This window comes from Phyllostomus discolor, chromosome 8, assembly GCF_004126475.2.
Source record: "Phyllostomus discolor isolate MPI-MPIP mPhyDis1 chromosome 8, mPhyDis1.pri.v3, whole genome shotgun sequence".
Lineage (NCBI taxonomy): Eukaryota > Metazoa > Chordata > Mammalia > Chiroptera > Phyllostomidae > Phyllostomus > Phyllostomus discolor.
Window position 1 is genome coordinate 97,272,224 of NC_040910.2, and position 27,156 is coordinate 97,299,379.

General features: G+C 39.0%; 1 protein-coding gene across 1 annotated transcript in view; it reads right to left on the reverse strand.

Annotated features, from left to right (window-relative positions):
* ANKFN1 (ankyrin repeat and fibronectin type III domain containing 1) overlaps positions 1-27,156 on the reverse strand; it is a 309,928-nt gene that overhangs the window by 59,311 nt on the left and 223,461 nt on the right. Inside the window, exons 8-11 of the mRNA XM_028521748.2 lie at positions 15,719-15,816; positions 13,286-13,376; positions 7,863-7,970; positions 151-250 (exon numbers count right to left, since the gene is read on the reverse strand). Coding sequence (XP_028377549.1) covers positions 151-250; positions 7,863-7,970; positions 13,286-13,376; positions 15,719-15,816 — 397 coding nt within the window. The remainder of the gene's footprint in view (positions 1-150; positions 251-7,862; positions 7,971-13,285; positions 13,377-15,718; positions 15,817-27,156) is intronic.

Below are 27,156 nucleotides of genomic sequence, written 5' to 3' on the forward strand. Positions count from 1 at the left end.
GAGGGTGGGTGACAAAGTGAAGGGAAAGAAAGAGTACAAAATTCATGTTCATTTAATAACAAAAAAGAAATTCTACCAGGTTTCCCCTCACAACCAAAAGTAGCTGATTCCTGAGAAGCTAAGACTTCCTGGGAACACTCTCAGACCCACCGTTTCAAGGTCTTCACAAACTTGTTTGAGGAGTGAAATAGGTGTTTCAGGCTCTTTGAGACTGACTGCTTGCGGCCCGTGGTTTGTAATTTTGAACTTTCTGGAACACAGAAAGAATACAGTGTAAATTCCATTGGCAAAAAACACTCTCACCTTCCTGCCTTCTACTTCCCTGTCCCCTCAGTGTCACTGTCCTCAGTTTCTTATAGAGATTCAGCTCATTCATTCCTATAAGAAACTTTTGTATCTTGAGATGCCAGCAGTTAACTCAATAAAGAGGTCCTCAAAAATGTTGGCAGTGAGTAACATAACTGTAGAGGAAACCACTTAGGTGTTTTGTTTATCCTTTCTATATCAGTGGTTTATTATACAGTGGGATATCCCATTCAATTTTTACTATAAAATTAATAGAGGTACATTACAGAAAATCTGGAGAATAGAAAAAAATGAACAAAATCCTACCCATATCATCCCGCCACTGTACTACAACCACTGCAGGCATTCTGGGAAAGTTTTTTCCAGTGTATGTGTTGTCTCACAAAAACAGTTGTAGGCATAGGCATGGTTACTATCCTTATTATTCAGGGAGAAAAATGGAGACAGGAATGTTAAGTGGACCATCCAAGATAAAAAAAGTCAGTACCTGGAAAAACTGAGACATTCATTCACTGAATAAGTATTTATTGGGCTACTACTATGTGCAAGGTTTTGTGGCTACAGTGGTGAGCAAATTATCCTTTGCATGTGTTCAGTTCTACTATTCACAACGTGGAGCTTTCCCTGATAAAAGTAGTAGACTTCCTGTAACAGTCTTTGTAAACAGTACTCTGCGGAGCTGAAAGAGATGATTACTGATTCCAGTTCTGAGGTTGTTGAGTCTCCTGACAGATTTGACATTGGGGATGACAACATGGTCCATATTGGTGCTATTAGGCATGGAATCCTGAGCAATGGCCCATGGCTAAGGCCCAGTGTGGGTCTGCCTGTGATCCTATAGGAGCAGTCGAGAATGAGCTGACTGACACAAGTAGCCATACCACCTTCAGACTTGTGCTGACAGTTATTCCTGGCAGACCAAGCAACAGCCTCTTTTTTCTGACTTGAACATGAATTTGGCTGGTCATATCCTGCTTGAAAATGATGCTGCTGGGACTTACGGCTAAAGGCAGCATACTGAACATATTTATTACATACCACTCTCTCTGAAAACCTCACTAAAAGCAGAGCAAAAAGATTTAAAAAACCTATAAAGACAAAGACATAAATCTGTAAAGACAAAGAGATGGGACAGGAGACAAAAGCAAGTGAATTTTGGTAGCGGGAAAGCAGATGGACAGATGGATTTGGCAGACTTGAGAAAGCTGAGAAGTAACCTGACTCACCCTATGGGCACCATATACTGCTGGAAGAGGGGAATGAATGTGCAGCCGAAGTCAGAGGGTTATGCTTATGTCTGTTTAAGAAGGGATTAGACTTCTAGATATCTGTTGCTACCTTGCATATGTGGGCAAATACCCCTCCCCACTCTAGAAGAAAGCTAGAGGCATATTCTCTTCTCTGAAAAGAATAAAAAGAGGTCTTTAGAGTGAGAGACACAGGGTACAGTAAAAAGTTGGGGTCGGGGGGAGGTGTTATATACTCAAAACAGGTGGATTAAATGAAAGTTTCCCTACAGAATATTTCCCCACTGGGCTCTGGGGACACTGGAACTCAAACTTACATCCTCTAGGCAGGACACTGGAAGAAACTCTTTTGGAGCCTCTGATTGGCCTAAGAGAAGGCACCTAAAGATCCTGACAGTGGCTTCATTGCTGTACTAAACACAAGGCCATGCCAGATCTCCTTACAGCGAAGCCTATGACGAGCCCTCTCCATGGGCTCAGAGCTTCCCAGTAGCTATTGCACTCCCTTCTCTTAACTCTGAGCAACTGTTGAAGGATCATCAGGTAGTTGCAAAACAGCACGTAACAAGAAAGACAGAGGCCAAAAACAGAGAAACAAAGGAGCAATTTAGAGGAGAGATCATGCTGGAAAAAGAAAATATAATAGCCTGAGAGAAAAGATACAACATCATTGTAAAAATGATAGGAATCGGTAAGAAAAACTTACAGGAAATGTGTTCAGAGAATAAAACAGAATTAGAAGTTAAAATATGTTATCAAAGTCTGAAAGACACAATAGAAATCCCAGGAAATAAAGTTGGGGAAGTCTCCAAGAAAGCACAGCAAAAGCACATGAGGATGGAAAGCAGGAGGTTGGGTGGGGGAGGGAATAAAACAGCTAGTCTGTGAGGTTCAACATCTGAATAAGAGTTTTTCAGGAGAGAATGGAGAAAAAGGAGGGAAAGAAATAATTAAAGAAATGATTTAAGAAAATACCTCATAATTGGAGGTGCCTTCCATATTGAAACGGCTTGCCAAAGGTATAGCACAACAGACCACAATAGAGCCGCACAAAGGCACATAACAGTGAAATTTTAGGAAACTGAGGTTAAAAAGAAAATTTAAAACTTTGAGGGTAGAAAGTAATAGGTTTTATATAAAATTTCTGGAGTCAGACTTCCCAGTACTGAAAGCTAAAAGATAATGAAGCAACGTTGCCTTTGAAGTCTGAAATAAAATTATTTCAATGGATAATTCAATACTTACCCAAACCCTTAAATAAATGTTAAGTGGAATAAAGTTTTAGACATTCAGTATATTCCAGAGTTAGCTCCCAGGTATCATATTAGGAAGCTACTGGAGGAAAGGTTTCACCAAATGAGTGACTAACCCAAGAAAAAGGAAGGCGTGATAAAAAAGAAGAAATCTAATATTGGAGAGTGGCAAGAAGAGTCCTCAATGTGGTGGTGAAAGGAGATCCTAGGGTGACAGCTGTGCACCAGACACAGGCAACCAGGAGCCAGTCTAGAGCGGAGGTCGGAGGACTCCAGGAGCAGGTTCTTTAAGAAGATGCAGTTGAAACAATTCTAATGTCATCTGATTGTGTTGAGAGAAAATTGGTACAGCTGGAGAATAGCTTGCATATTCATTAGTTGTAACCGCATAGAAAAATAAGAAAACAATAAAAGGTGATTATTCACTATAGGGAAGACAAAAAGTTGTCCAGGAAAGAAAAATAATCATCGACTTTTCATGATCATTATAATGAAAGCAACAAATAATTGATTTTGCTAAAATTATAACTGTACTAGGAGGTTAAGGAAGAGGAATTATATGTACATATAAGAGGGCAGAGGGGTAAAAAAGGGAGAAATCATCATCTTCCTTAGTGAGATAATGCCTATGATTGAAAAACATCCAGAATTTGCAATAAAAACATTATATAGAGATATAGAGAAAATATCAAAAGAACTGAGCCTTTGGGGAATAGAAAATAGAGAATGGGAGAAATTACTTTTTTAAAATAACAAAGCTTGGCCTGGCTGGCGTAGCTCAGTGGATTGAATGTGGGTCTGTGAGCCAAAGGGTCACCGGTTGGATTCCCAGTCTAGGGCACATGCCTGGGTTGTGTGGGCCAGGTCCCCAGTAGGGAGTGTGTGAGAGGCAACCACACATGATGTTTCTCTCCCTCTCTTTTTCCTTCCCTTCCCCTCTCTCTAAAAATAAATAAAATTTTAAGAAAGAAAAAATGCAGGTTCTAAATGGTAAGCTGCTGATGAGCCAATTTAAAAAAAAATAAGGTTTTTTAAGTGCTTTACTTACTTTAAGCCATTTAACCCTTAAACAGTGGCTGACAGGTACATTTTATGAATAAGCAAAGTGAGGTATAGAGAGGACAGAAAGGTTGCTTAAGGTCACACAGCTAGTAAATATCCAGCCTGGATTTGAACCCAGGTAGTCTAGCTTCAGAATAATCACATATAACGTAAGTAAAAATGAAGATTGAACTAAACAAATTGGACATAAAAAAAAAGAGAAAAATGAGAAATGCTGCTACCAGTTGGGAATGGGGTCCATGCAAATGTTAAATATTCCGGGTGTCCTTCGTTTTGGGTACATGGTAGAATGGTACTTCTTGTAGCCTTTGTGGTTGGATGGGGCCATGTGACCATTTTTGGCAATGACTTTTGAGTGTAAGTAGTACACATAAAGTCTTCCCCATGTATTAGCCCTGGAAGAGTTTCTTTTCCCTTTCCTGTGGACACTGGCAGATGTTTCTAGAAAGAGGATGATGGCAGCACAGAGGGCAGCTCTCAGCTGAGCAATGGTAGACATACAGTATGTGTGAGAAATACATATTTTGGGGGTCATTTGATTATTGCAGCATGATATAGTCCATTTTGACTGATATAAGACCTAAACTCACATTTCTGTTAAGGACTGTGGCTCCTGTTCTGTCTGTGCTTGGTTATGGGCTCTTGATCATTTATTAGTTTTCTGGACTCTAAATACAGTAGGTCTTTAGCTTTTAAGTGCTTGGAGCAGGGGAGCTTATTTTATTCATACTGGTATGTCTAACTCCTGACACATAGTAGGCAGGTTTTAATGAATGTTTGCCAGTTGAAAAATTGGATGATAATTTAAATTCACTGCTGTAGGGTACTGCTGTGGTGAACACAATTAGTTTCTTTATGGTTCATTTTGTATGTCAGGGCATAAACCCTATGGATAAAAAAGACTGCTCAACGTCTCCATTGATTTTCCATCCCAGCACTGAGCATGCAGATTAGCTGTGGCTAGTTCTTTAGCCAAAATACAGAAATTAATGTGGTTTTGGTACCTCTCATGTAGGGGTTGATAGGAAAAGGGATGTTATATTATTACTTCTGCCTTTGGAATGTGCTGTATATTTATTGAGTACTCCAGCCTCATTATAATGGAGTCAGTGATTACACTTTGATTCTAGAACATGTCAGTAAAGTGCCAATGCCAGAGAACACCTCTTTACCTGGAAGAATATGAAAGAAAATCAAATTAGAGTTTGCAAAGTGCCTATACTGTGCCAAGTGGGTTTAATCCATTATCTAATTTAATTCTCATAATGAACCCTGATAGATATTATTATGTTGTTTTTTTTTTCTGATAGGGATGCTATGGCTCAGAGAGGGTAAAGACTTTTCTCCAGGACACACAGCTAGTAAGTGGTAGAACTGGGATTTAAAATAATTATTTTTATAATTATAAAATTTGTAAAGGTTTATTCCTTCAATAAACCACATAGTATCTCAATGTAATTGAGTATTTTAAATAACAGTTGTCTAGTATTTGGTGTGCAATACCTAATTATCCTTTATTTATCATTTTAGAAGTAGAGAGATTTTTGTTAAATTATTTTAGAATCATTTGTTTTTTTGGTGTGAGTTCACTTCTTTTATCCTGGCATATTATTGGTCAGCATCTCCCAGAGTTTGTGCCTTGGAACACTAATTGAAAAAAGGATTTACAATGGCCAAATAAGTTTGGAAACTGCTTGTTTAACCAAATGCAAAATGTCTCTTTATTAAAATCTTCAGTACTTTAATGTCTATTTTATATTTCCAAAGGAGGAATATATAATGCAGCATTTTCTAAACTTACTTGAGCAGAGACCTTTTTCAGCTGTGCATCCTATAGGACCACTGTTCTTTGGAACACACTTTGTACACTGTTTAACTGTCCAGAGCATATGTCTTTTTTAAAAAAGATTTTATTTATTTCTAGAGAGAGGAGAAGGGAGGGAGAAAGAGAGGGAGAGAAATACGAATGTGTGGTTGCCTCTCATGTGTCCCTAACTGGCAAACTGGCCTGCAACCCAAGCATGTGCCGTGACTGGGAATTGAACTGGTGACCCTTGGTTTGCAGGCAGGCACTCAATCCACTGAGCCATACTGGCTAGGCCAGAGCATATTTCAATATAAAAAATAATCCTCCTTTTTGAGAAGTGCTGCCTTATGTCTTAATCAATCTTTCCTGATAGTGTGTGTATATTTACATAGAAGCATGCATAGATAAAAGTTGATGGAAACCATAGAAATAATTGTGCTGTGTAGACAGTCATCTCTTGATCATTAGATAGTAATTTAATAGCAACAGGAAGGGCATTTAAGTCCTTAGATAATATAAAAACTATTCCCTCACTCTTGAGTAGTTTTAGCTTTCCCCCTCTGATAAAGACCAAATAAAATGTGGGTTTTGAATCTCAAAGAAATGATCTATCCAGTTGCTTTATTACTCTTGCCTGCCGTACAGGAACCAATGGGCAGGGGGATGACCAAGAGGCAGGAAAGGAGAAAGCCAGTGAAGTAAGAAATCTATGCTTGAAACTAAGATGCTAGCTGAGTTTTAAGTAGATGTTAAAATGATCATATTTAGTATTAGCAAAAAGTTGTTTCCAATTGCTATATAACTATGACAATAAAGTCCTTTGAAAATTTTGACTACAGCTAGAAATGAAGACATACTGTTCTTCTAAATAATGCCTGGTCTGGTTAATGGACCCTGGGCAACTGGGAATGGAGTGCACAGTGTGTAGTGTGGAATGTTGAAGGTCCTGGTTTGGGCAAAGTTTTCCTAGAGATCTGGGAAAGAAATCCCCCTTGGGTTTCCTTCTCAAGCTTCTTCCATGCATATTTACCTCTCCTAATGAACCATTCATTAGAAGAATATTTTTTTTTTGCAAACACTTGTCCTCATTTCTAGCTATAGCCAACGTTTCTGGAGGGCTTTGTTGTCATAGTTTTATAGTAATCGGGAACAACTTTTTGCTAATGCTGAGTATGATAGATATATTTACACCAAGTCAAAACACAGCTAGCAACTCTTTAAGTTTCAACCATAGATTTCTGAACCTCACTGGTCCAGTGGTGCCCTGTATCTAGAGAGTGCAGTGTGGTTGGCAATCTGATGGGTGAAGGAGCATGGAAAATGAAAACTTTATGGAGGCTTTAATTCTCCAAATAAAACTAAGTGCCTGTTCCACGAATCATTACACAGATCAGAAACCTGACCTGTCCCATTCGAACAGCCCAAGTAGAAGAAGAGAAGCTTTCAAAAGCTCAGATTTTCTGGGTGTAGTTGGCTAGGTCTGTAGAAAGTATGCACCACTTTCTCTTAACCAGTAATACAGGGGAAGATTAAAATTCAGGGTGAGATTAAAGTCCAGGGTCTAGTCCTGATGTAAGGATGGGAGATAAAAATGAGTTATGGCAAGAGGACTGGACTTGGAGACAGAAAACCTAGGTTGGTGTCTTGATTCTGTCTCTTCCTAGCATTGCGACCTTGGTCAAGCCACTCAGCCTCAATGATAACTGCCAAAATGAGGGTGGAGAGAGGTATTGGATGTGAAATTGCATGTAAACTTTATTGTAAGTATACGCAAAAGTTTACTATTATTGTCGCTGTTGTAAATGGTTGAGCTTCCCCAGGGATCCCCACAAAATTTTCCTTGGAGGTGAAACTTTTTAGGGTGAATATCCCAAAGACCCAGCACATTGAGGAGTTTTGTGAAGGGACAGTTCAAGGGGAAAGGGACTAATAGCAGCCGCTGTTTCTTTTGTGCTTCTATTCAAACTGTTCCTGTATAGAGAGAGCGAGAAAGAAAGGGAGAAAGGAGAGAAAGTCTCTTCTGAAGGGTTAAAGCAAGATAGTGCTGTAAAGTGATTCCAGATGTACAAATATTAATATCTCTCTCTGCCTGATGAATGAGAAGGTATGACCCAGTTAGGAAACTGCTAAAATTACCGGCGCCACCGAGACCTCAGTCGATGGCCCAGTGCAGATTTTTATCCTTACCCCGGCAACTATAATGCTGATGAAGGGCTCGGACCTGCTGCAGCAGACCTTCCAAAACTTCACTCTGTCCCTTGTGTCTGGGCTCTCTGTCGTCATAGTCTTTCCAGTCTATTGAACAAAAGAAACAAACAGAGTGAAATTTTAAAGCAGGGGAGGCCTCTCCCCTGCCCTGCCTCAGGAGCCGAGTTTTGCCCTTACTACCCACAGACTCTGTGGATAAGCACCCAGCTCTCTCCCAGCTAGCAAGCAGTGCCAAGGGTTTGGAAGCTGCCATTGTTCAGGGCCCTGTGCAAAACAGTAATTGTGGTTGGTTTCTTGTCTTGGGCAGTTTTAGGGCAAGAGAAAATGGTAATGGAAAGCCAAAAGAAAATAGGGAATTTGGGAGTCCAACTTCCCCTCCCCCAGCTCCTTATTCTCCTTGTCAGCACCCAGTGTCCTAATCAGTCCCCTGCCACCTCTCCACTCAGCACCCCAAGTCTCAGCTGGATTTCCACAGTAGGAAAGAAAGGGGTGGGAATGTGCAGACTAGATGAAATCCACAGTCCCAATGCTTTTATTGTAGGTTTCACACTTTTGGCCAAATTGACATTTCTTTCCAAGGAAAGAGCCCATGTCAGATGCCAAGAAATGGAAATCTACATTCTGCTCTAATGAATGTCTGCTTGGTTAGCTGGCACGGCAGCTCCTGCACACACTCCGAGCCACCAACCACCCTGTCTGCTCAGTCTCTAAATATACAGTATTAGCTTACATGGCAAATTTAAATTGCAATACCCACTGAGATTTTTCTCCCCTTCTATTTTCATTCCACTTGGCAATAATGATATCAAGAGTAATAACCCGTATGGGACTAATGTCAAGACTGTAATTGTGCTGTCTCCAACTTTGGGTTTTTTTTTTTTAGCAGGTCAGTCAGTCATTTCAGAGTCCATCCTTTCTTTCCTCTATTTTATTCTTCCCAGTTTTGCATTCTGAACCTTTCAAAAGCAACAACTGAAGGCACTTCTTGGTTAAAATGCCTTTTCTAAAAATGCTAGACATTTTTTTCCCTACAAAAGTCCATTTGTTCATGAGTGTATCAGAGGCTTAATTCTAGTTGAATGATTTTCAAATTCCTGCCTCCCAGATTTATTTTAAAATAATGGAATCTTCCTTATTTAGATGGCATGACAGTTAAAGTTAGGCAAAAGTCGCCTGCACTGGTCCATCCAAGGGCAAGGGGTACAACACAGTTAGAAAGAACACACCCAGGTCCTAGAGACAGATAAACTTGGGTGTGAATTCTCACTTTTCCCATTCCTACCTTAGTGACTATAAATAAGGTAAGTTACACGGCAGGGTCTCTACCCTGTAATATGAGAAAGGAGCATAGTGTCTACCTTGCAGTATTTTTGTGAGGATTAAATGAGAAGACTACTAGGTATCCAACACAATGTTACATGGAAGGCATTGTGTAAGTAATAACTTAAAAAGACGGGTGTTCATTGGTGGGAAGTTAACTGCCTGAGTAGCGAGTATGGAAACATCATTTCTTGTCCTGTCAGTGATTCCCTATGAAGAAGGAGGCCTCAGAGATTTTCTTATCCTTCCTCCTTCACTCCCTCCCCATGCACCCTTCTTCATTTTACCTCTCAGAAGACTGAGACCCTGAGGTATCTGTTCCTGTTCTATATTGCTCAGCTTGTTAGTGGCATGGCCAGGACTCTCACATAGTATTATGACCTTCCATATCGTGCTCGTTTCCTTATACCGCGGATGTGTTTGTTTTTTCTTTTGGGAAGGAGGGTCAGAGCTTAGTTGGCGTCTGTGTGGTGTGGGTTAGTTGTGGTCAACTCTGGAGACAGGGAATTGGCATAAGTGCCTTCTGTAGACTCTGTTTTTTGTGGGCAGAAATGGTGACTTAATTTCTCTTTGCCTCAATTTTGTTCACTGTAAAGTGAGTTTTTGAATCTCTTTTTAGGTTATCTGAGGTTCCAAAGAAATAATGTAAGTAAAGCACCATTCTGGGTACCTGGGAGACACTCTCTATGTTGGTGCAACATTGTGACTAGCAGTATGATGGTGTTCAGGGAGGGTGGACTAGGAAAAGGCTTCTATTGGGAAATTCAGAAATGTTAGAGGAAATGAACTTCTAGTGGCCCTTGGACCATCTGTAGTGTTGCTGCTGTCTGGGCACAGTGAGCATGAACATTGTTCTCACGGATTCCCAAAGGCCCTAGTTGGATAAATATATCTGAGGTGCTCATGGTAAGATGAGCAACATTGTTTGCTTGAGTAAGATTCCTGGGTGGTTGAATTACTAGTACCTGGCCCTGAACATGCTAATATATTCTAATGAGTGTTAATGCCGCCGTCGGTGCAAGGGAGGATGAAGTGGACCTGGCCCTTTCAGCTGAGCACTATTACATCAGAGGCGAGCTCAAGCTGATGACTTTATGATACATTAGAAAATTGCTAATGCTAAATTGCAGCCTGAGTGAATGCTGGACACGATGCCAAGGTTTTTGGAAAGAATGAGTTTTTCTCATAGATGTTTGGAAGGTTCTGACGACTACATAAAATAGGAGACTTTAGGGATGAGGGAGAAAATTGAAAATATATTAAGAAATCAGGACCCTGACAGGAATAAACTTAGTGTGGTAGGAAAAGAGCAGACTGTGCCACGTAACACAGTCCACTGTTCTGGTAATGAGACACTTTGGTTGCAACACAATGCAGAGCTTACATTCACTGGCGATATCAGGGCTTTCCTGATCGTAACTCAGACAAGCCTGTCTGGGTCCTTTTCTCTTATTATGTACCATACCATATAACATAAGTCTATAAAAACACATTAAGGCCTTTTGTAAAAATGTAAAAGAAAGTTTTATAGCTTACTGGAACATATTACCCAATTTCCAATTACTCTGTCATGTTAGAATACATTGTCTTCAAGTAAATATTTGAATACTGATATATGTTACATCACAATGTCATACTCTGTTTATAAATAGAACCAGAGTGTTTTTATATTGTTCTTTCCAAGTGATACGGCATGTCTGCAGCAACTGTAACAACATGTTTGCATTTCAGTTCTCTGCCAGATACCCTTACTAATCCATTGTGCTGTTATAGAAAGCGTCATTTTGCTATGTTAATTTTCAACTAATAAGTGGCTCTTCCCGGTCTTACACAACGGTTCTTGTCATTTTGGAGAGAGCTCTTCAAATGGGCTGTGAGGGAGACTGTCTGAATAGAATTTGTTTATTGAACCAGAACATCTGATGTTACAAGTAAATGCATCCATATGTAGATCAGAATTTTCATGGGTGTGCATTTGGAGTGGATTTCCTACTGCCCTACCTTCGGGTGAGCTGAGGTTAGCTTTTTTTTTTTTTCTTTTCTGTCTCTTCTATCCCTCCATCTCCAGTAATACATACCCTTTTTCTTTTCTTCCTGGAAAGAGATTTGTTCCCTTAGTATCTTTATCTTGTAATATTCCCAGTGTGTTTTTCTGACAAGTCTTCAATAAGAAAGATGTCCAAATAAGACTGGAATGATTAAATCACTAAATGCTAGGGTACTCAGGAGCCACAGAGATCTCTGGCATCAGTGGTCTAAGGCTCTGAATGACCTGGTTTAGCTCTCTGAATCTGCCATAGGTGGGGGTCAGGTATGGTTAGCTGGCTCTTTGCTTGTCTGCTTGATAGTGGGGCACTGGTTACCCCAGGTCTAGATAGCAGGTCTTGAGCAGTTTGGCCTTGAATCCTGGCTTAGCCACATACCAGAATTATAACCTTGGGCAAGGGAACATCCTCTCTGAATCCCAATTTCCTTATTATTAGAGGAGGAGGAGAGTTTAGACCTTACTTCAGTGCTGACTAGTTTGGTGATGTTGGCCTCTGTGTATGTATGTGCCTCCATGTTAACAGTTCTCTCATCAGTAAAATGGGTCTAAGAATAAAATTCACCTCAGTAGCTTTGTTATGAAGATTAAATGAGTCAATCCATGAAAAGTTCTTAGATTGACATGCAGCATTTAATGAGCCTTATAAATGTCAGCTTTGATGTTGAAAGTGATGGTGATGATGCTGCTGCTGCTTATCCATAAGGTGGGAACAGTGGTGGCCGACTGTTGTGTGGGTTCAGTGAGACACTGACCATGAAAGCCCACAGTACACCACCGATTTGTGATTGGTCCTGGGTAAAGGGTTGTTACAACACTTGAAAAATACATAAATATAAAAAAGGAAACTCAGAACCCAATATCTATTATTAAATTTGGATAGTTATGTGCAGATATGTCTATCTAATTATAGTCAAACTCACAGTTTAAACGTTATATAAACAATTTGTGTTTTTTACATAAAGCTTATACTGTATGAATTTCTACACAATAAATGTTTTTTTTAAAAACATCATTTTTAGTGGTTACATTTTCTGTAGAATAGATACTATATGATACCTTATTTAACTGTTAAGTTAATATTGAATATTTGTTCTCTTTACCACACATGATATTTCACTGTATTGCTGCACTGCAATTCTTTGTCCATAATTGTTTGTCTGCATCTGTTTTCTTAGGTTAGATTCCTAGATGTGTAGTTATGGGATAGAAAGAAATGAATGTTCTTATGGTAGTTGACATAGATGGCAAGTTGTGTTCCAAAAAGGATGTAGCAGTTTGCATTCACAAGAAGCATATTATGCCATTTTTAACCATCGCATTAGTGAAGATCTAAAAATAACTACAATACAACTTAGAGCAATAGGCTCATTATGCAGGAAAAAAAGCCTATCATGGTGTGTTTAGAAATTTTTTTTCTGGTCAATTAAATTTTTCTGGTTAATAGAGAGTTGCCAAATATACCAGGGAATAAATTATTAATCTTCAAATAATTAGAAGAGGCTTTTGTTGGATTTTTCAGCCACCACTGCAGATATTATAGGCTATATTTGTGGCAGAATGCCTGTTAGTAAGAGAGCTTTTCTTCTGACAGAATGGAAGATTTGCTAGGTTCCCATTGAGGAATGGGTGATAAGAGCTAAGTGGACTAGATGTGCTCTGGGCCAGCCAGTCCCACTGTGTCATGTGACTACATCCCCACGAAAGCCCTGTGGAAGGGTAAGATCAGACCCATTCTACAGATGTTGAATTGAGACTCAGAGAGTTTAAGTAACTTTTGAAGGCCATACAGCTAATAAAAGGTATACTGGGTATCAAATTGGATCTTGCTGGCTATAAATTCTCTCTTCTTTCATTCCACTGAGTTGCCTCCCAGAGGAACGTTTCTGTAGAGAAATCATTCATTCTGTGGCCCAGATGCTACCCTGAGTTAGTCCCGAGCAGTAGGGAGAAGAAATGAATGGCATTGGCTTCCCAAGGATGGAGTTGGAGCTGGACCCTGTTGTCAGGCTTGAGGAAGTTCATAGCCACCACCTACTAGAAGGAGAGGCACATGCTGGTGTCGTGGTCTGAGCAGGTCCCCATCCTTTCATGTTATAAGCTGAGACTTGCACAAAATACTGTTGACCCTGCATAGAGAGAAGAATGCATTGGGAATTTTATTTAGTCAGTTTTACTCTTGAAGTAGGTTCCTGTGTCTGATGAACTCATTTATCCCTTGGGAACAAACTACCCCACCACCCATATTTTAGCTTTCTAGCTTTTCTTGACTATTATGCTTATCTATGATAATATAGTTTTGGGATGCCCATTTTGGTTTCATTGTGCTTTCTTTTTTTCCAAAAAATAGAATATTATAATCTCTTTTTCTGGCCCCTCCCAAACACATATACACCAATTTTTTTACAGTCATAGTTCTATAAGGTTTGCCAAGAAGAGAAGTTTTTCACCCTCACCTCTTTTTTCTTGTCTGTCCCTCTTCAGAGACAACCACCATCACCATTTTAGCTGATCAACTTACTTTATAAAATTAACAAGTTATAATGAACATCTTCTCAGATTAGTGATTAAAGGCCTGCTTCCTTCTTTTAGCGGCTGCATAGTACCTTACTGTGGGGCAAGTCCAGTCATTTATCTAACCAGCCCCTCACCAGTGCACACTGACGTGGTCTCCACCCTGCAGGCCGCAGTACATAATGCTGCTGTAGGCATTCTTTACTCAGCTATCAGACCTTATAAAAGTTAATTCTTTGATGGTACTTTTGTTTTAAAACTGTTATTAAAACAATGGCTTATAGTCTGTACTGTCTTATGGCACAGTGAATGAAGGAGTTATTTTTGTTTGCTTATAATCTTTTAAAGTGTTTTGTATATTTTTCCTCCTGGTGAACCTAAAGGGGTATTTTAGAAGCCAACATTTAATAAAACATTGCTTGTAAGAACTGTAAAATGGTGTTTCAAGTTAAAAAAAAATAGCAATCTTTGTAGAGCTTCTCCTAGAGGTTTAATAATATTGGCCTTACCATATTACAAAGTTAAGATTTTTTTAACATTAAAAGTGGGTTTCTATAAAAAATGGGTTTCTCTGTACCTCGAGGTTATGGAGATTCTATAGAAGTGTAAATCTACTTCTAGGCTTTTCTGTGATTAAGATACTGTCTGCGTTGTTCTCATTCGACGACCAAGTGGAAAAACTTAATTCCTATAAAAATTAGTTCAAATATTAGAGAAACTCTCTGCGGAGAGTTTTCCATTTTTATCACCATATCACTTTTTCTTTTCAAGCACTGGAAACTCCCTGGGGCTCTCTTATGGCCTTCTTCCATCACGTGAGCTACAGGGTCGGGGATCAGTCTTCTGCCGATAGCATCTCTGGGGGCCACCCACTCAGGGGTTTGTTTGTTCTGGTAATCCACAGCTTTGGCCTCTGGTGTAGACGTGTGATTAGAACTAAAAGTCAAGATTCTGTGGTGGTGACCCAACCACCAAGAATTCTATTAGAATAAGCTGGTTCAAACTTGAAGAGATGCAGCCTAGTGCGGCTTTTTAATGCTGGGTTTCAGGGTAATACTTTACATATAACTGTTTTAATTGACTAACCTTTTAGAAAAACAATAATGACAACAAAATTCTTCCTCTACCTCTCACATGTGAAAGCCCTAAGATATTATTTGAATTGGGCCCCAAAATATACAGGTTGATTTATGTTTACTTAAAATATTTTTTTCATAAAAAAAGATTTTGATGATCCAGTTTTGTTGTATTTTAATTGTTTGAGGAAATATATATAGGGTTTGTTTCAGTCTGAACTGATTTGCTGGGTGTTTTATATTTTGCATGTTGTATGCTTATATGGTTTATAGTTCTAGAAATAATTAACATTTAAGTTTAGATTGGTTAGACAAATAAGCACAGTTTGTTCCAGTTTTTCATTCACAGTTTAAATTGGTTCAGGTTACTGAGAAATGTAGCGCCACCATATATAGTTTCTTTTTGTGAAACCAGATTTAGACAGATTTTTTTTTTTAATCAAGGGAAAAGGATTTCTCTCAGGAAATTGTGTGACTCCAATTGATGACTGATCTCAACCAGGCTGTGGGGGTGAGGGTTAGATGAGGCTGTTATTTTTACCATCAGACAGGGAGTCAAAATTGGATCTCTCAGAGCCTTTGATCCCCCCGAAGATTAGACTGTGATCCAGAAAGCAGCAGCTTTCAAGGCTTGCATGAGGCCAGTCTTTTTCTGATCTCCGTAGAACATGGCAGCTTACAAAGTGCTTCATGCTGTCTGCTCACTCCTTTGTGGGGTTCAGATTATGGATACCAGACATATCACGCTTAACGAGTGGCAGTTGTTGCCAGAGGACTGGGTGTTGGCTGTTGCTTCCAGAGTAGGCATTTGCTACCAAAATCCCAGCACAAACATCAGGGGCAGGGGAATGGGAAGCCTAAGGGGAGGACTTGGCATTTACCGTTGTAAGCCCTGTAATTGTACATCTCAGGGTCTGCAGGTTTTCCATGATGATTTCTCCAGCCAAAGGACAAAAGTCTTTAGATATGCTCCACTCCACTAGGAGGGGGGAGGGGAGGGAGAGGGAGAGAATGAATGAAATTGTCATCAAGAAGCATCATAAACACTCTAGCAAATGATCTCTCTCAAAAATAGTAAGTTTACCCTCTTTTTCCTATATTGACACATGTAACATTCTTCTCAACATGTCACTTTCAAGTTCACTATTATTTTTTAAAACAAGAGCAAAAAAGTAATTATTCAGCAGTGATTAATATACCTTAAATATTTGTATGTGCATGCACATAAAAATGTGCATGCTCAGGCACATTACATAGAAAAGTTCATTGTATATAGAAGATAAAGTATGTATTACACATAGAAGTGAAGGGCTCATTAGGACATTACATTTCTGTTTATTCCCCAAGTCTGCTTTCTGCTTAACTGTTCCACTGAAAATGCTATTTCAAGGTCCCGGCGACATTCTCATTCAAAATAAAGAAGCCTCCTTTCATTTCCTTCCACAAAATTTGACACCTTCTTCTTCTGGAATTATTCTCTTCTTTCAGTGTCTCATATGCCACTCCCTGGCTCTCCTTCTACTTCCTGATATTATCTCCCAGGCTTTTTATATTGGCTTCTCTTCAGCCCAAGGATTTGGGATTTGTGGCTAACCTCTTCAATGCTCCCTCCACACCTGACATTCCCCAAGTGGATGTTCATTCAAAGTTAAACATAACACCCAAATTCTAATACCCCATTTTACTGTGAAACCATGTTCTTTCATAACATTTTCTATTGTTTGAAAAAACCATGACCAGGAAAGATAAATTTTGCATCATCAGTAAAAAATGTCTTAAGGGACAGTTTACATATGGCAGGATTTAAGGCAATTCTAAAGGAAGCAGGAGCTTAAGTCACATGGAAGAGAAGGTCTACACGTTTCTAACCCTCATGATGACAAGCTATAGACCTTAAGATTTAAACTTTATTCTCTATGACACTTAAATACCTTAAAATTAAGCCAAGCCATCACTAAATTCTGCTGTTCCCCTGGAGTCACAGAATCCTTCTGCTTTAGAGCTGCAGCCCTTGCATCCTCTGGTTCTTTTCATTGTTCTTCTGGGAATCTGGCTTGCTCTCTCCACTCTCTCAAAATTGCTCTCCTAAAATTCCTAGTGTTCTGATCATCCACAAAACCTCTTTTCAGGAAATCCTGTCACATTGGCCTCCCTTATTTTTTTGCAGCCTTTTTTTCCATTGGTTTTAGTTGCACCCTCTCTCCTCCTTCTCCTACGTTCTGACCCCCTTTCCAGGCTCTTTCTGGTTCCTCCTTTTCTTCTTCCTTGATATGTTTGGCTCTTCTTTTTTATCCACATGTAGTGACCTTAAACCACTTTTATGGCTCCAACTATGACTCTTGAAACTGCAATTCTAGGTGTAGCCTTTTTCTTGAGCTTTAACTTCCTCCTGTAAATCTTCACTTGAGTACCCTCTAAGTACTTGTCCTTGCCAAAATATGCTTCTCCTCTTGTTTTCTCAATTTTAGCTCATGGTATTGACACATATTCAGTCACCCAACCCCAAATCTCTGAGCAGCCTTACCTCCTCCTTTCCCCCGATTTCGCACAGTGAGTCAATTACTAAGCCCAGTAGGTTCTACTTTTTAAACGTCTCTCACAAGTTTTCCTGTCCCACTCACACTAAAATTAGTCTTGAACAGGCGTTTATAATCATGAGTATCAACACTATAATAGATTTTTATATAGGTCTGATAGATCACTGATCAGCTCTCCTACTGTATTCTTCTGTTCATCTTCCTATCCTCATATACAATCCTCTTACTATAGCCTGAATTATAGTTAAAAAATACACATCTATTATTTTATTCCTCCACTTAAAATCTTTTGTAATGCTTTCAGAATAAAATTAATTTTTACCAAGGCTTTTAAGGACCGTCATAATCCAGTCCCATCCTTATTCTGCTGTCTTCAGCTTCCATTTCCCAAAGCAAAGTCCTTGCTGTATAAGTGTCTGTTACCTGATTATTGTGTGTACTTTTATGCCTCTGTGTCTTTTGCTTATCTTCCAACTTTTGCTTGGTAAAATGCTGCTAATCCTTTAAGGCTTGGGAAAGCCAACTTTTAATTCCTCAGGAGTAATTAATTAAACACACCAGTTTCTGTGCTCCTGAAGATCTTAATTCGTATAAAAACAAGATTTATTAAACACATGTTATGCTTTATTGTATGCATCTCTTGGTCTTAGTAGATAGTGAGAAACTTGAGAATAGGAAAGGTGTAATTCTCTTTCTCTAGTATGTGCATCTGTGTGTGGTACATAGAAGAAATTTACTAAATAGTTTACAAATATATACACACACCTAAAATAGACTGTTTTTTCCCATGAGGAGATATTTTTTCTTCCATGTACATTTTATTCTCTAGTCTCTTGCCCTTTGAAACTCTCAGACATATTGTAAAATCCAGTTAAAATCAAATGAATATGGTTATAGGTTAGCTCTCAAATTGAGACTCTACCTTCTTATAAATAGGTATTCTAAAACATATACACACATATATTTGAATTCATGTTATATATGTATGTGTGTATAATTCTTTTCAAAATGTTTTATTCTGCTTATTATGAGCTACTAGATCTTGAAGATGTTGTCTCTGAAAGTCAAACTGAAGAAGGTTTGTAATCAGAGAGTAATTTTGCATATAATTTTAATTAAAGAGTAAAAGGAATCATCGAAGGAGTTATCACAAACAAAACAAAATGAAAATCAGTAGCAAACATTCAAAGACATCTAAAAAGAACAAAGAAAATTCTGGAAACAGAAGTATCCTTGATTGCCACTGAGACTTGCATGGCTGATTGATGTGGTGGAGCTCCAAGTTGAAGGTTAAGAATGAAGAGCTGCTGATTCCAGGCTAAGAATTCAGGGTGACATCCCAAAAGAAGAGTTAGGGATGAGGAGAGAACAATACTAGATTATTTGGCAACTGATTAATTAAAAGTTCCTCAAAGATACAATCTTTAGAAGTTCTAAACACTATTTTTGATTAAGAACTGTTCATGTTCTATTGAAATATGTTTTACAAAGCATGTTTCAGGTAGAAAAGAGGGCCTGGCTTCTTGAAAAACAAAACAAAAACACAGAAGCAGGTTTGTAAGGAGGTGTAGCTAGTTCTATTCTGATAGTTGATAGAATGTTTTAAGCATTTAGGTCTCATTAGATCTTAGAACACATATGGGTTTCAAAGGAGGAAGGGATGAAGAAAAGAGAAGGCTCACATGGAAGGAGAAAACTTTATGTTGGAATGGCCAACTTATTTGGGACAAACGATAGTCTTTTTCCTCTATGTACTTCCCTGGTTGGTGGACTCTCCTGACATGTAAAAAGGAGCTTCTGGTAATTTAAGGGACAAGAGAGGGAAAAAGAGTAAGCAGGGGTCACTTTGAGAGCCAGCTAGGAATTCTAAGAAGGCAAGTTAACATGGTCTCTCTGGAAAGTTATGTGTAGGTAGTTTAAAAACTTAATATTAAAGCCATGAGAAAATCACATATAAGTCTGCTCTAAAACCCTGAAGGGCTGGAGCCATGTATATGAAGTTTAAAACTATATAAGACTTACAATTTTAAGATAAAGATCAGGCAACTGTTTCTACTTAGGTCTGGGAATTAGAAGCGGGATGTAATCATGCAGTGGCTCATAGCAGTTGAACATTATTAGCAAAAAGGTACCAGACAGAATGTAGGTGTCAGTATTTCTTAAAATTGGCCCTGGCTCAAACTGTAATTTGGCATATTTAATTCAAATAACTATGAATATTTTAAATGTGACACTTTGTTATTTTAGCAAGTATTTCATTTTATCTAAGCTTTGGAAATATAGCATCATTTGGGCAGGAGAGTTGTAGCTGAACACAACCATTTTTCTGATGGTACTATATAAATCAGAGACCATAAGCATGAGAAGAAAAAAGAACTCCTGAAGATCTGGCCTTGTCATCTTAAGTTCTGATGTGAGGGAAAATGTCACAGAATCAGTGAGAAAGGCAGAAAATTCATGACTGGAAGTGTTAGGATGTACAAACTGAGAATTTAGTCTAAAGCACAGGTGAATCGCAAGCCCCACATTGTGGATTCTGTGATTAATATACCCTGCTTTAGCTAGGAACGCTTTTAAGTTTCAGGCCAGCTTTTCTGAGATATGAAAGCTATGTATACTAAAGGCATGGAGAAATAACATTGCAACAATGTCCAGTTAACTTTATCTGATGAAAAAATAACACCCAAACCTGTTACCATCCAGGTTCTCCCTAAAGTCTCTAATGTCTCAAAGCCCAGAGTTGTTTTATCCTGTTCACACTTCCGGAGGAGTATACTGTAAAAGTTCTCCTCTTGCCTCTTGCTCAGGACCCAGCCACACCCTCCACTCTGGCCTCACCAATCACTTGACCTCAGACCTATTGCTTATGCTGTTTTCTCTTTCCATACACTTTCCACTGTTCCCAAGTCTTCCTCTTTATTCAGATAGGCCTGATTCAAGGACCTTTCCTTTCCATAGCCTTTCCTGAGTTTCCAAGGGAAGCTCTTTGCCAATTTTCCCATTGCAATTTTGATATGTCTTATATTGCCCTTGCTTTATTATTTTGTATTTATTTTTTAAAGACACTTGTGTCCTCTGTAGTCTATCAGTTCTTTGAGGGCAGGGACCATGTCAAATTAACAGCAGTTTCCAAAGCACTTATCATAGCACCTAGCCTAGGATATGTGGCTCAGTAAATGCTGGGCAAATTGAATGGTTGATTCTTGACTTTCAAATGTTTAAAGTCTAAAGTAGACAAAAATCTGATGCTCATACGTAAAGAATAAGAAAACAGTGTCAGAATAGAAAAAATGTAGTCAAAAGAGAACAGAAGTTGCTTGAGCTTCCCAGTAAGTGGTTGAGATGGAGATTATCCTGGCTTCCAGTTTCCCAGCATCCCAGACTCCTCACTTGCACATACTGTCTTTCAGGAACCCCCAAAATAAAAGTTTATTTCCTATTCCCTATCAGCATTTCTATGGAACCAAAACAGCATTCTTACTGGCCACACTCACCCCGGCGCCTTAGCTAATGAACGGAATTTGGCTAGACTGCCTAGCCCAGCACCAGAACATTGTGAAATCTTCCCCTGATCCTTCTAATTGTGCAGTTTCTAACCTTTTGGGCCAACCATAGCACAAGAGGAAGAAAGAGGGAGAGAGGGACGTGCCGAGAAACCCAGAGAGAGATCAAATACAGTCATTTCTAGAGATGAGAAGATGTGTCTTGCTGAAGCATGAACCGCTCAACACTTGTGGCTTTTAAATTGGGAACTGACGTGAAAACTCTGGATCTGGGAATTCTGTTTAGCTCTGTCTGGCAAAATATGAGGTCAGAGCCACTTGCATTTTTTATTTTAAATTCCCTTGAAAATCCTAAGAGCAGGGGCATGCATTACATTCAAACAAGAATCTTTATTGTTTGCATAGCACACAGTCTTCTAGATAATTAGAAAAACATTTTTTCCCCCCAAATTAAATTTCCCTAGAAAAACAATGATTTAAATTAAGGGAAAAAGCCATTTTTTCCCCAACACTAGTAAAGCCTTCCTGCACCCATGACTTCTAGAGCATTAAAAGCATAGTTGGAAATTGGAAGGCTATATTCATTTATTTACTGTAAGATTCTGCCATCCACACAAATAATGTGACCTGTCTGTATACATTGTATCCTGTTTTAATGTTGTCTGCCATGTGCTAGAGTGACACACAAATACAGACAGCAAGCAGAGTAAATATTCAGGTTTCAAAAAGTACATAAGCACTACATAACCTCAGAAAAAGTCAGCTCTACAGTCTGATCCATTTGCTTCTTTTTTAAAAAAAGTGATGTTGTTTACTTATTTTTAGAGAGAGGGAAAAGGAGCGAGAGAAACATTAATGTGTGCTTTTCTCTTAAGCACCTCCTACTGGGGACCTGGCCCACAACCCAGGCATGTGCCCTGATGGGGTATTGAACTGGTGACCCTTTGGTTTGCAGGTCAGCACTCAATCCACTGAGACACACCAGCCGGGGCTCCATTTTCTTCTTTATTTGCTTCCTAATAGTTCATCCTGTATGAGTCTTACCTAAAATTATTCCTTCTCTTGATTCTGTTGGCTTTTTAAATGAAGAGTATTATAATTTTCATGATCCTTACCATTAATATTAGGGCTTTCTCTCTTTCCATGCCTAGCATAAAATGCTTAGTGGATGAATGAATATCAGTCTTCAGAGGCCACTTGCTGCCAGCCTAATGTCTCCAGTGAGGCTCATGGAGCCGTACCTCTCCTGTGCTATCTGGTCACTTCACTAGGAGTGTCTTCAAACAAAATTTCTTTCAGTAATGTCTGTAGTTTGGGGATGAGAGAGTGAATAATCTGCACCAGTGGAGTCATTAGAAGCATAAATAATCTGCAAGCCCGAGGTCACATGGAAGTCACATTTATAAGATATCTTTCCTTAGTAGATTCATCTGCTGCTCTTCCTAGAACATTAAACTAGGAGTTAGGAAGGTGTCAGATTTATCACAAAGCAGAGTACAAAATCTACTTCTTATGTCACATCTGGGACTAGGTGGCATGATAAGGGTGGCTTTTAGAGGCAGCACAAATAGGGAGCAGTCAGAGCCTGGCCCCGACCCCCATTTAGCTGGGATAAAGGCAACAGGGTGTTGGACTGGATCCATATGGCTCACAAGGGCTGAATGTTAAAGTCTCAGAACTCTGATGGCTGGTGGTTAACACAGCCATCATTAAAAATTAAATTGTATAAATTTAAAGAAATTGCACTGAAGACAAAGACAGTAAGTACTCAACTCATCGCTATTTTTACTGAATTTTATTACTAATTATGCTCTTGGGGTTATTGATACCAATTGTATCTGTATGGTGTAAGTGTATAATAATGTACTACTGCATATCTCTTCCAAATCTATTTAGTGACACCACATTTGAGCTTGAAATTAGCCATGGTGGGAATATTTGCATCGCAGAACTCAGCAATGACTATAAACCAGGGCTAGATTTTTCCCTTCGTTGACTGTCCAGACCAGGTACCAGCAAACTGCAGTTCTGTGAGGCAGATCTGGCAAGAGATTTGGTATAGCCCAGGAGCTAAGGGTGGTTTTGGGTTTTACATTTTTAAAGGGTTGTTAAAAAAAGAGATACATATGCACACACACTATGAGAAATATGTGACAGAGACTATCTGTAGCCCACAAAGCCTAATATATTTGCTCTCTGGCTCTTTACAGGAGAAATTTGCTGATCACTGGTCTAGACTTAAGAAAGTGTTGGAGAAAATGTTGATAATGAAGATTAAAGTTAAAAGTTTCTGTGACTGTTACATTATGAGTAGCACAAAAAATTGAAGGAATATTCTTCTAGTACTTGAAAACTATTACTCAATTCAACAAAGAATGTCATTGACAAATGAGTGAAATTCCAACAATAAGTCTTTTTGTTGTTTCATTTTTTGTTTTAGTTTTTTAAGGTAAAATAAAACAACATTTACATTGGAACTATACTCATTATTACTTGTAGCTATAGGTTGGCTACAGGTTCAAGAGTTTGATAAAAATAAACATTTTGGGAGAATCAATAGGCATTTACAAAAAAAGTATTATATATTTTCTTACTATTGTATTGTACATATCTTTTCTGTAAGTAAATTTGTAAAACACCTGTGTGTGCACACACACACATGCACACACACACACAGAGACTTTTTCCCCCAGGGAGCCAACTATTAAGCAGTTACCATCACACCAATGCTTGGTGACTTGCTCAGATGGACTCTCAAGGGTGGGCGGTATCCTGACCATCAGGGTATAGTGTCTGAGGAGTGTAGATTTCTCAAGCATAGTTCAACCAACATTCTGTTTTCAGGACAAGAATGAGGTATGTAAACCCCCTTAGGAGGCAAAAGTGGGACAGTGAGGGAATCTGGGGCAGAAGTTCAGTACCAGGTCCTCACCATCTGCCCAGTTGCCGTGCCCCAGGCACAGATAGTACAGGTGCCCAGGCTCCCTGCCTCAGTCAGTTCTTTTTGCTTAAGCCAGGGCTGGCCCAGAAACTGGCTCAGCACACAGTCTGCAGGGTGGGAATCTGTGGACTTCACTGCAAACAAGGGGGACAGAATCAGGAGCTGACCAACAAAAACCTGAGTGTTGATTGTGTGTATGGCAGAGCTTACCAGTCCCTACTCCAGATGACCTGAAAGAGCCCCACGCCTGAACACGATGATCTGTGCTTCATTGTTATCATATTCTTTATTATATTCCATTGCCCATTATTGTTATATTTAATTTCTTGATTATCTAGGCTTTATGAATGGGTACTTATAGGACACTGGACTGAAAAGAGAGACTTTAATCATTAATTCAGAAAACTTCTTAATTTTCCTTTTCTTTGGAACTCTGCCATATCCTTGGGCTATAAGGTATCCAGATAGATTTTCATTTGCTTTAGACTACTTTTGAAGAGAAACTGTCCAGATAATATTTTTTTCATTAAAGAAGTGTAAGCTCTTTAAAAGCTGCAGTGGATAAAGCTGAACAATAGCAGGGGCTCAAACCAAGTGACAGAGAGATCTGAAGGCTGGGACTCTCTCCCCACCACTCCTTCAAGAATAAGCAGCATCTAATGCCTCTGCAGTGGGATGAGAGCTCCTCTACTGGCAGAGCTTCCTGGGATGCAGAGAATTTAGTTTAGTTTTGTTTCTAGCAGACTGATACCCTTCTTGCCTGCAGGGAGAGAGCTCCAGCAAGCTATTTTACATTTCTAAAGAATACCAGGCAGGGAATCCCAGGATCAGCTGTCTGATATATACAAGATCCAAGATATGTGGCCAGTTCACAGCTGTCTGAATCCTATTGGGCACTCATGGAATGAAAATAACCAGTCACAAGGGCAAAAGCAAAAACATCCCAACTTTGCTGCCAGACGACAAGCCTTCATTCAGAGAAAGGAACTCTTTAACTATTTGGCTTTTCTTTCATTCTCCTACTATACCCATTTTTTAACATACCATTTTCCTCTTTATAATTTTAACAAAGTAAACTCCTTGAGGACAGGACCCATGCCATATTGACCCTTTGGACACCCACCCCTCTCTTACAGAAGTAGGGAGGAGGGGCTCAGATTGAGTGGGTTTGGTTTATGTGTGGCTATTGATAGGCAGGGGACAATCCTCATCCATTTTGCTCCCTGGGATCTATGAAATAGGATTCCTTAGCTGGGCATTGAACCTAATTTCTGAACCTTATTTCCCATGACTAGATAGTCATTTACTGTGTGCTTAGCGGAAGGGAAACTAACACTTAATGGAAATCAACTGGGTTCTTTTACAGATAACTTCCTTATTTATTTCTTACGATATTCCTGTAAGATAAGGTAAGTCATTCATTCAATAATTCTACCAAATTAACAAGTGGATGAAGTGGGAACTAAAACCAGGTCTGTGTGAACCCAAACTCCCCTGTAACTTCTTACTGAGCTTGAGATAAAAATCCTCCATCGGTATCCCGCCCTGCAAGGCTCCAGGTGATATGGGCCTTATCTGCCTTCTGGCTTCAGTTCGTAGTGCCCATTGTTCTTTTTCGCTATCTGATTTTTAGATCCTTGGACCTGTCAGACTCCTTCCTTTCTCATGCATAATATTCACTTTGCCAGAAATGTTCTTTCTCCTTTGTTCTGACTTTGATTCCATTAATTATTCCTTCCCTTTTCCTATAGCAGTCAATGTAAATGTCACTTCTGTACATAATCCTTCTCTGATGCTGGGATAACACTAAGGCCTTGTTATATCTCTTGGAGCACCAAATACTGTTCCTTTGTAACAGAGTAATTATCTATTAGTAAATTATCTCTTTAATCCTATAAGGTCTATAGGGACAGTGAATACTATATAGATTCCCCAACAGCATATGCCATATCACACAGTAGGCCAATACATACTCATTGAGTTGGCATGAGATTACTGATCAGCTAGGTTCTGAGGATATGGAGAGGCAAATGATGTGGTTCCTGGCCTCAAGTAGCTTACAGATTAATGTTATGGTCCATTTTTATAAGTGAGAGATGAGGGCAGGAGATTTAGAGAAGTCAGGTCTATCTCAGACCAAAGTTCTTTCCCCATCACCATGCAAACTTTTAGGAAATATGTCATCTTTCCAGCCTAAAACCTCAACTGTCTTGTCAAAAACCTACTCAAGTGAAAGGCTCAGCTTCCTTCAACTCCAGGTCATTGCCTCTGACTCCCCAGAATAATTTTACCTGTCATTCTTTCTGGCATTGATACTCTCTATTTTGTATTATAATGATTCATCATGTGAATTTTCAACTCTACCCGCACAATATATTACAAATTGGTCTCCTTTTAATTAAAAAAACCCAGAACTCCATTTAGTAACACCCTTGTCCAAGGTACCATTGTTAATACATTGGTACTCCCAAAGTAGTTTCAGAGCTAAACTGTTCTCTCTGACTCTGTTCACACCCTCATGGACCCATTGAAGCCAGACCGATCTCTTGAAAGCATGAAGCATATCATGATACTTCCCTTCATTGAAACCTCATAAATGCATCTGGAATAAAATCCAAACTCCTCACCATAGTGCACAAAAGGGGTTGGCAAACTGAGACCTGTTGTCCAAGCCCAGCCTACTTTCTGTTTTTGTACAGCCTGTGAGCTGAGTGCTTTTTACATTGAAAAAAGAAAATCAGACTATTTGGTAACATGAAAATTATATGAAATCCACATTTCATTGTCCTTAGATAAATTTTACTGGAATACAACCTCACTCATTCTTTTACATATTGTCTCAATGGCAGAACAGAATAGTTTGCAATAGAGACCGTATGGCCCAGAAAGCCTAAAATACAGAGTCTGGCAGAAGTAACACCTGCTTGAGTGTGGTTGGTAGGGTAATAATATGGGTGTAATAATTTATAGTTTTAACTTGAAAATTTCACCTAAAATGTCATATGGTATGCTTGAGTGTGATATTATTATGTTATAGAATTACATGCTTATGATTTTGTAATAAAAAATTTTGTAATAAAAAAGGGGCATTATTTGTGCTGGACCTTGTATATATTATATGACCCTTTGTGGAAAGAGTTTACAAACCGCTAGTCTATAAGGAGTCACAATCTTGGTCCTGCCCACCTGTTTGCAACCCCCTGTCCTATTCTACACATTTTGCTTCATCTGCACTTTCTGTTGCTCTTTGGTAGCAAGTTACTTATACCAAACACATCCTTTTTCTCACTCTAATACATTATTCTACTATTTTATTTTTAGCATTACCTGAAACTACC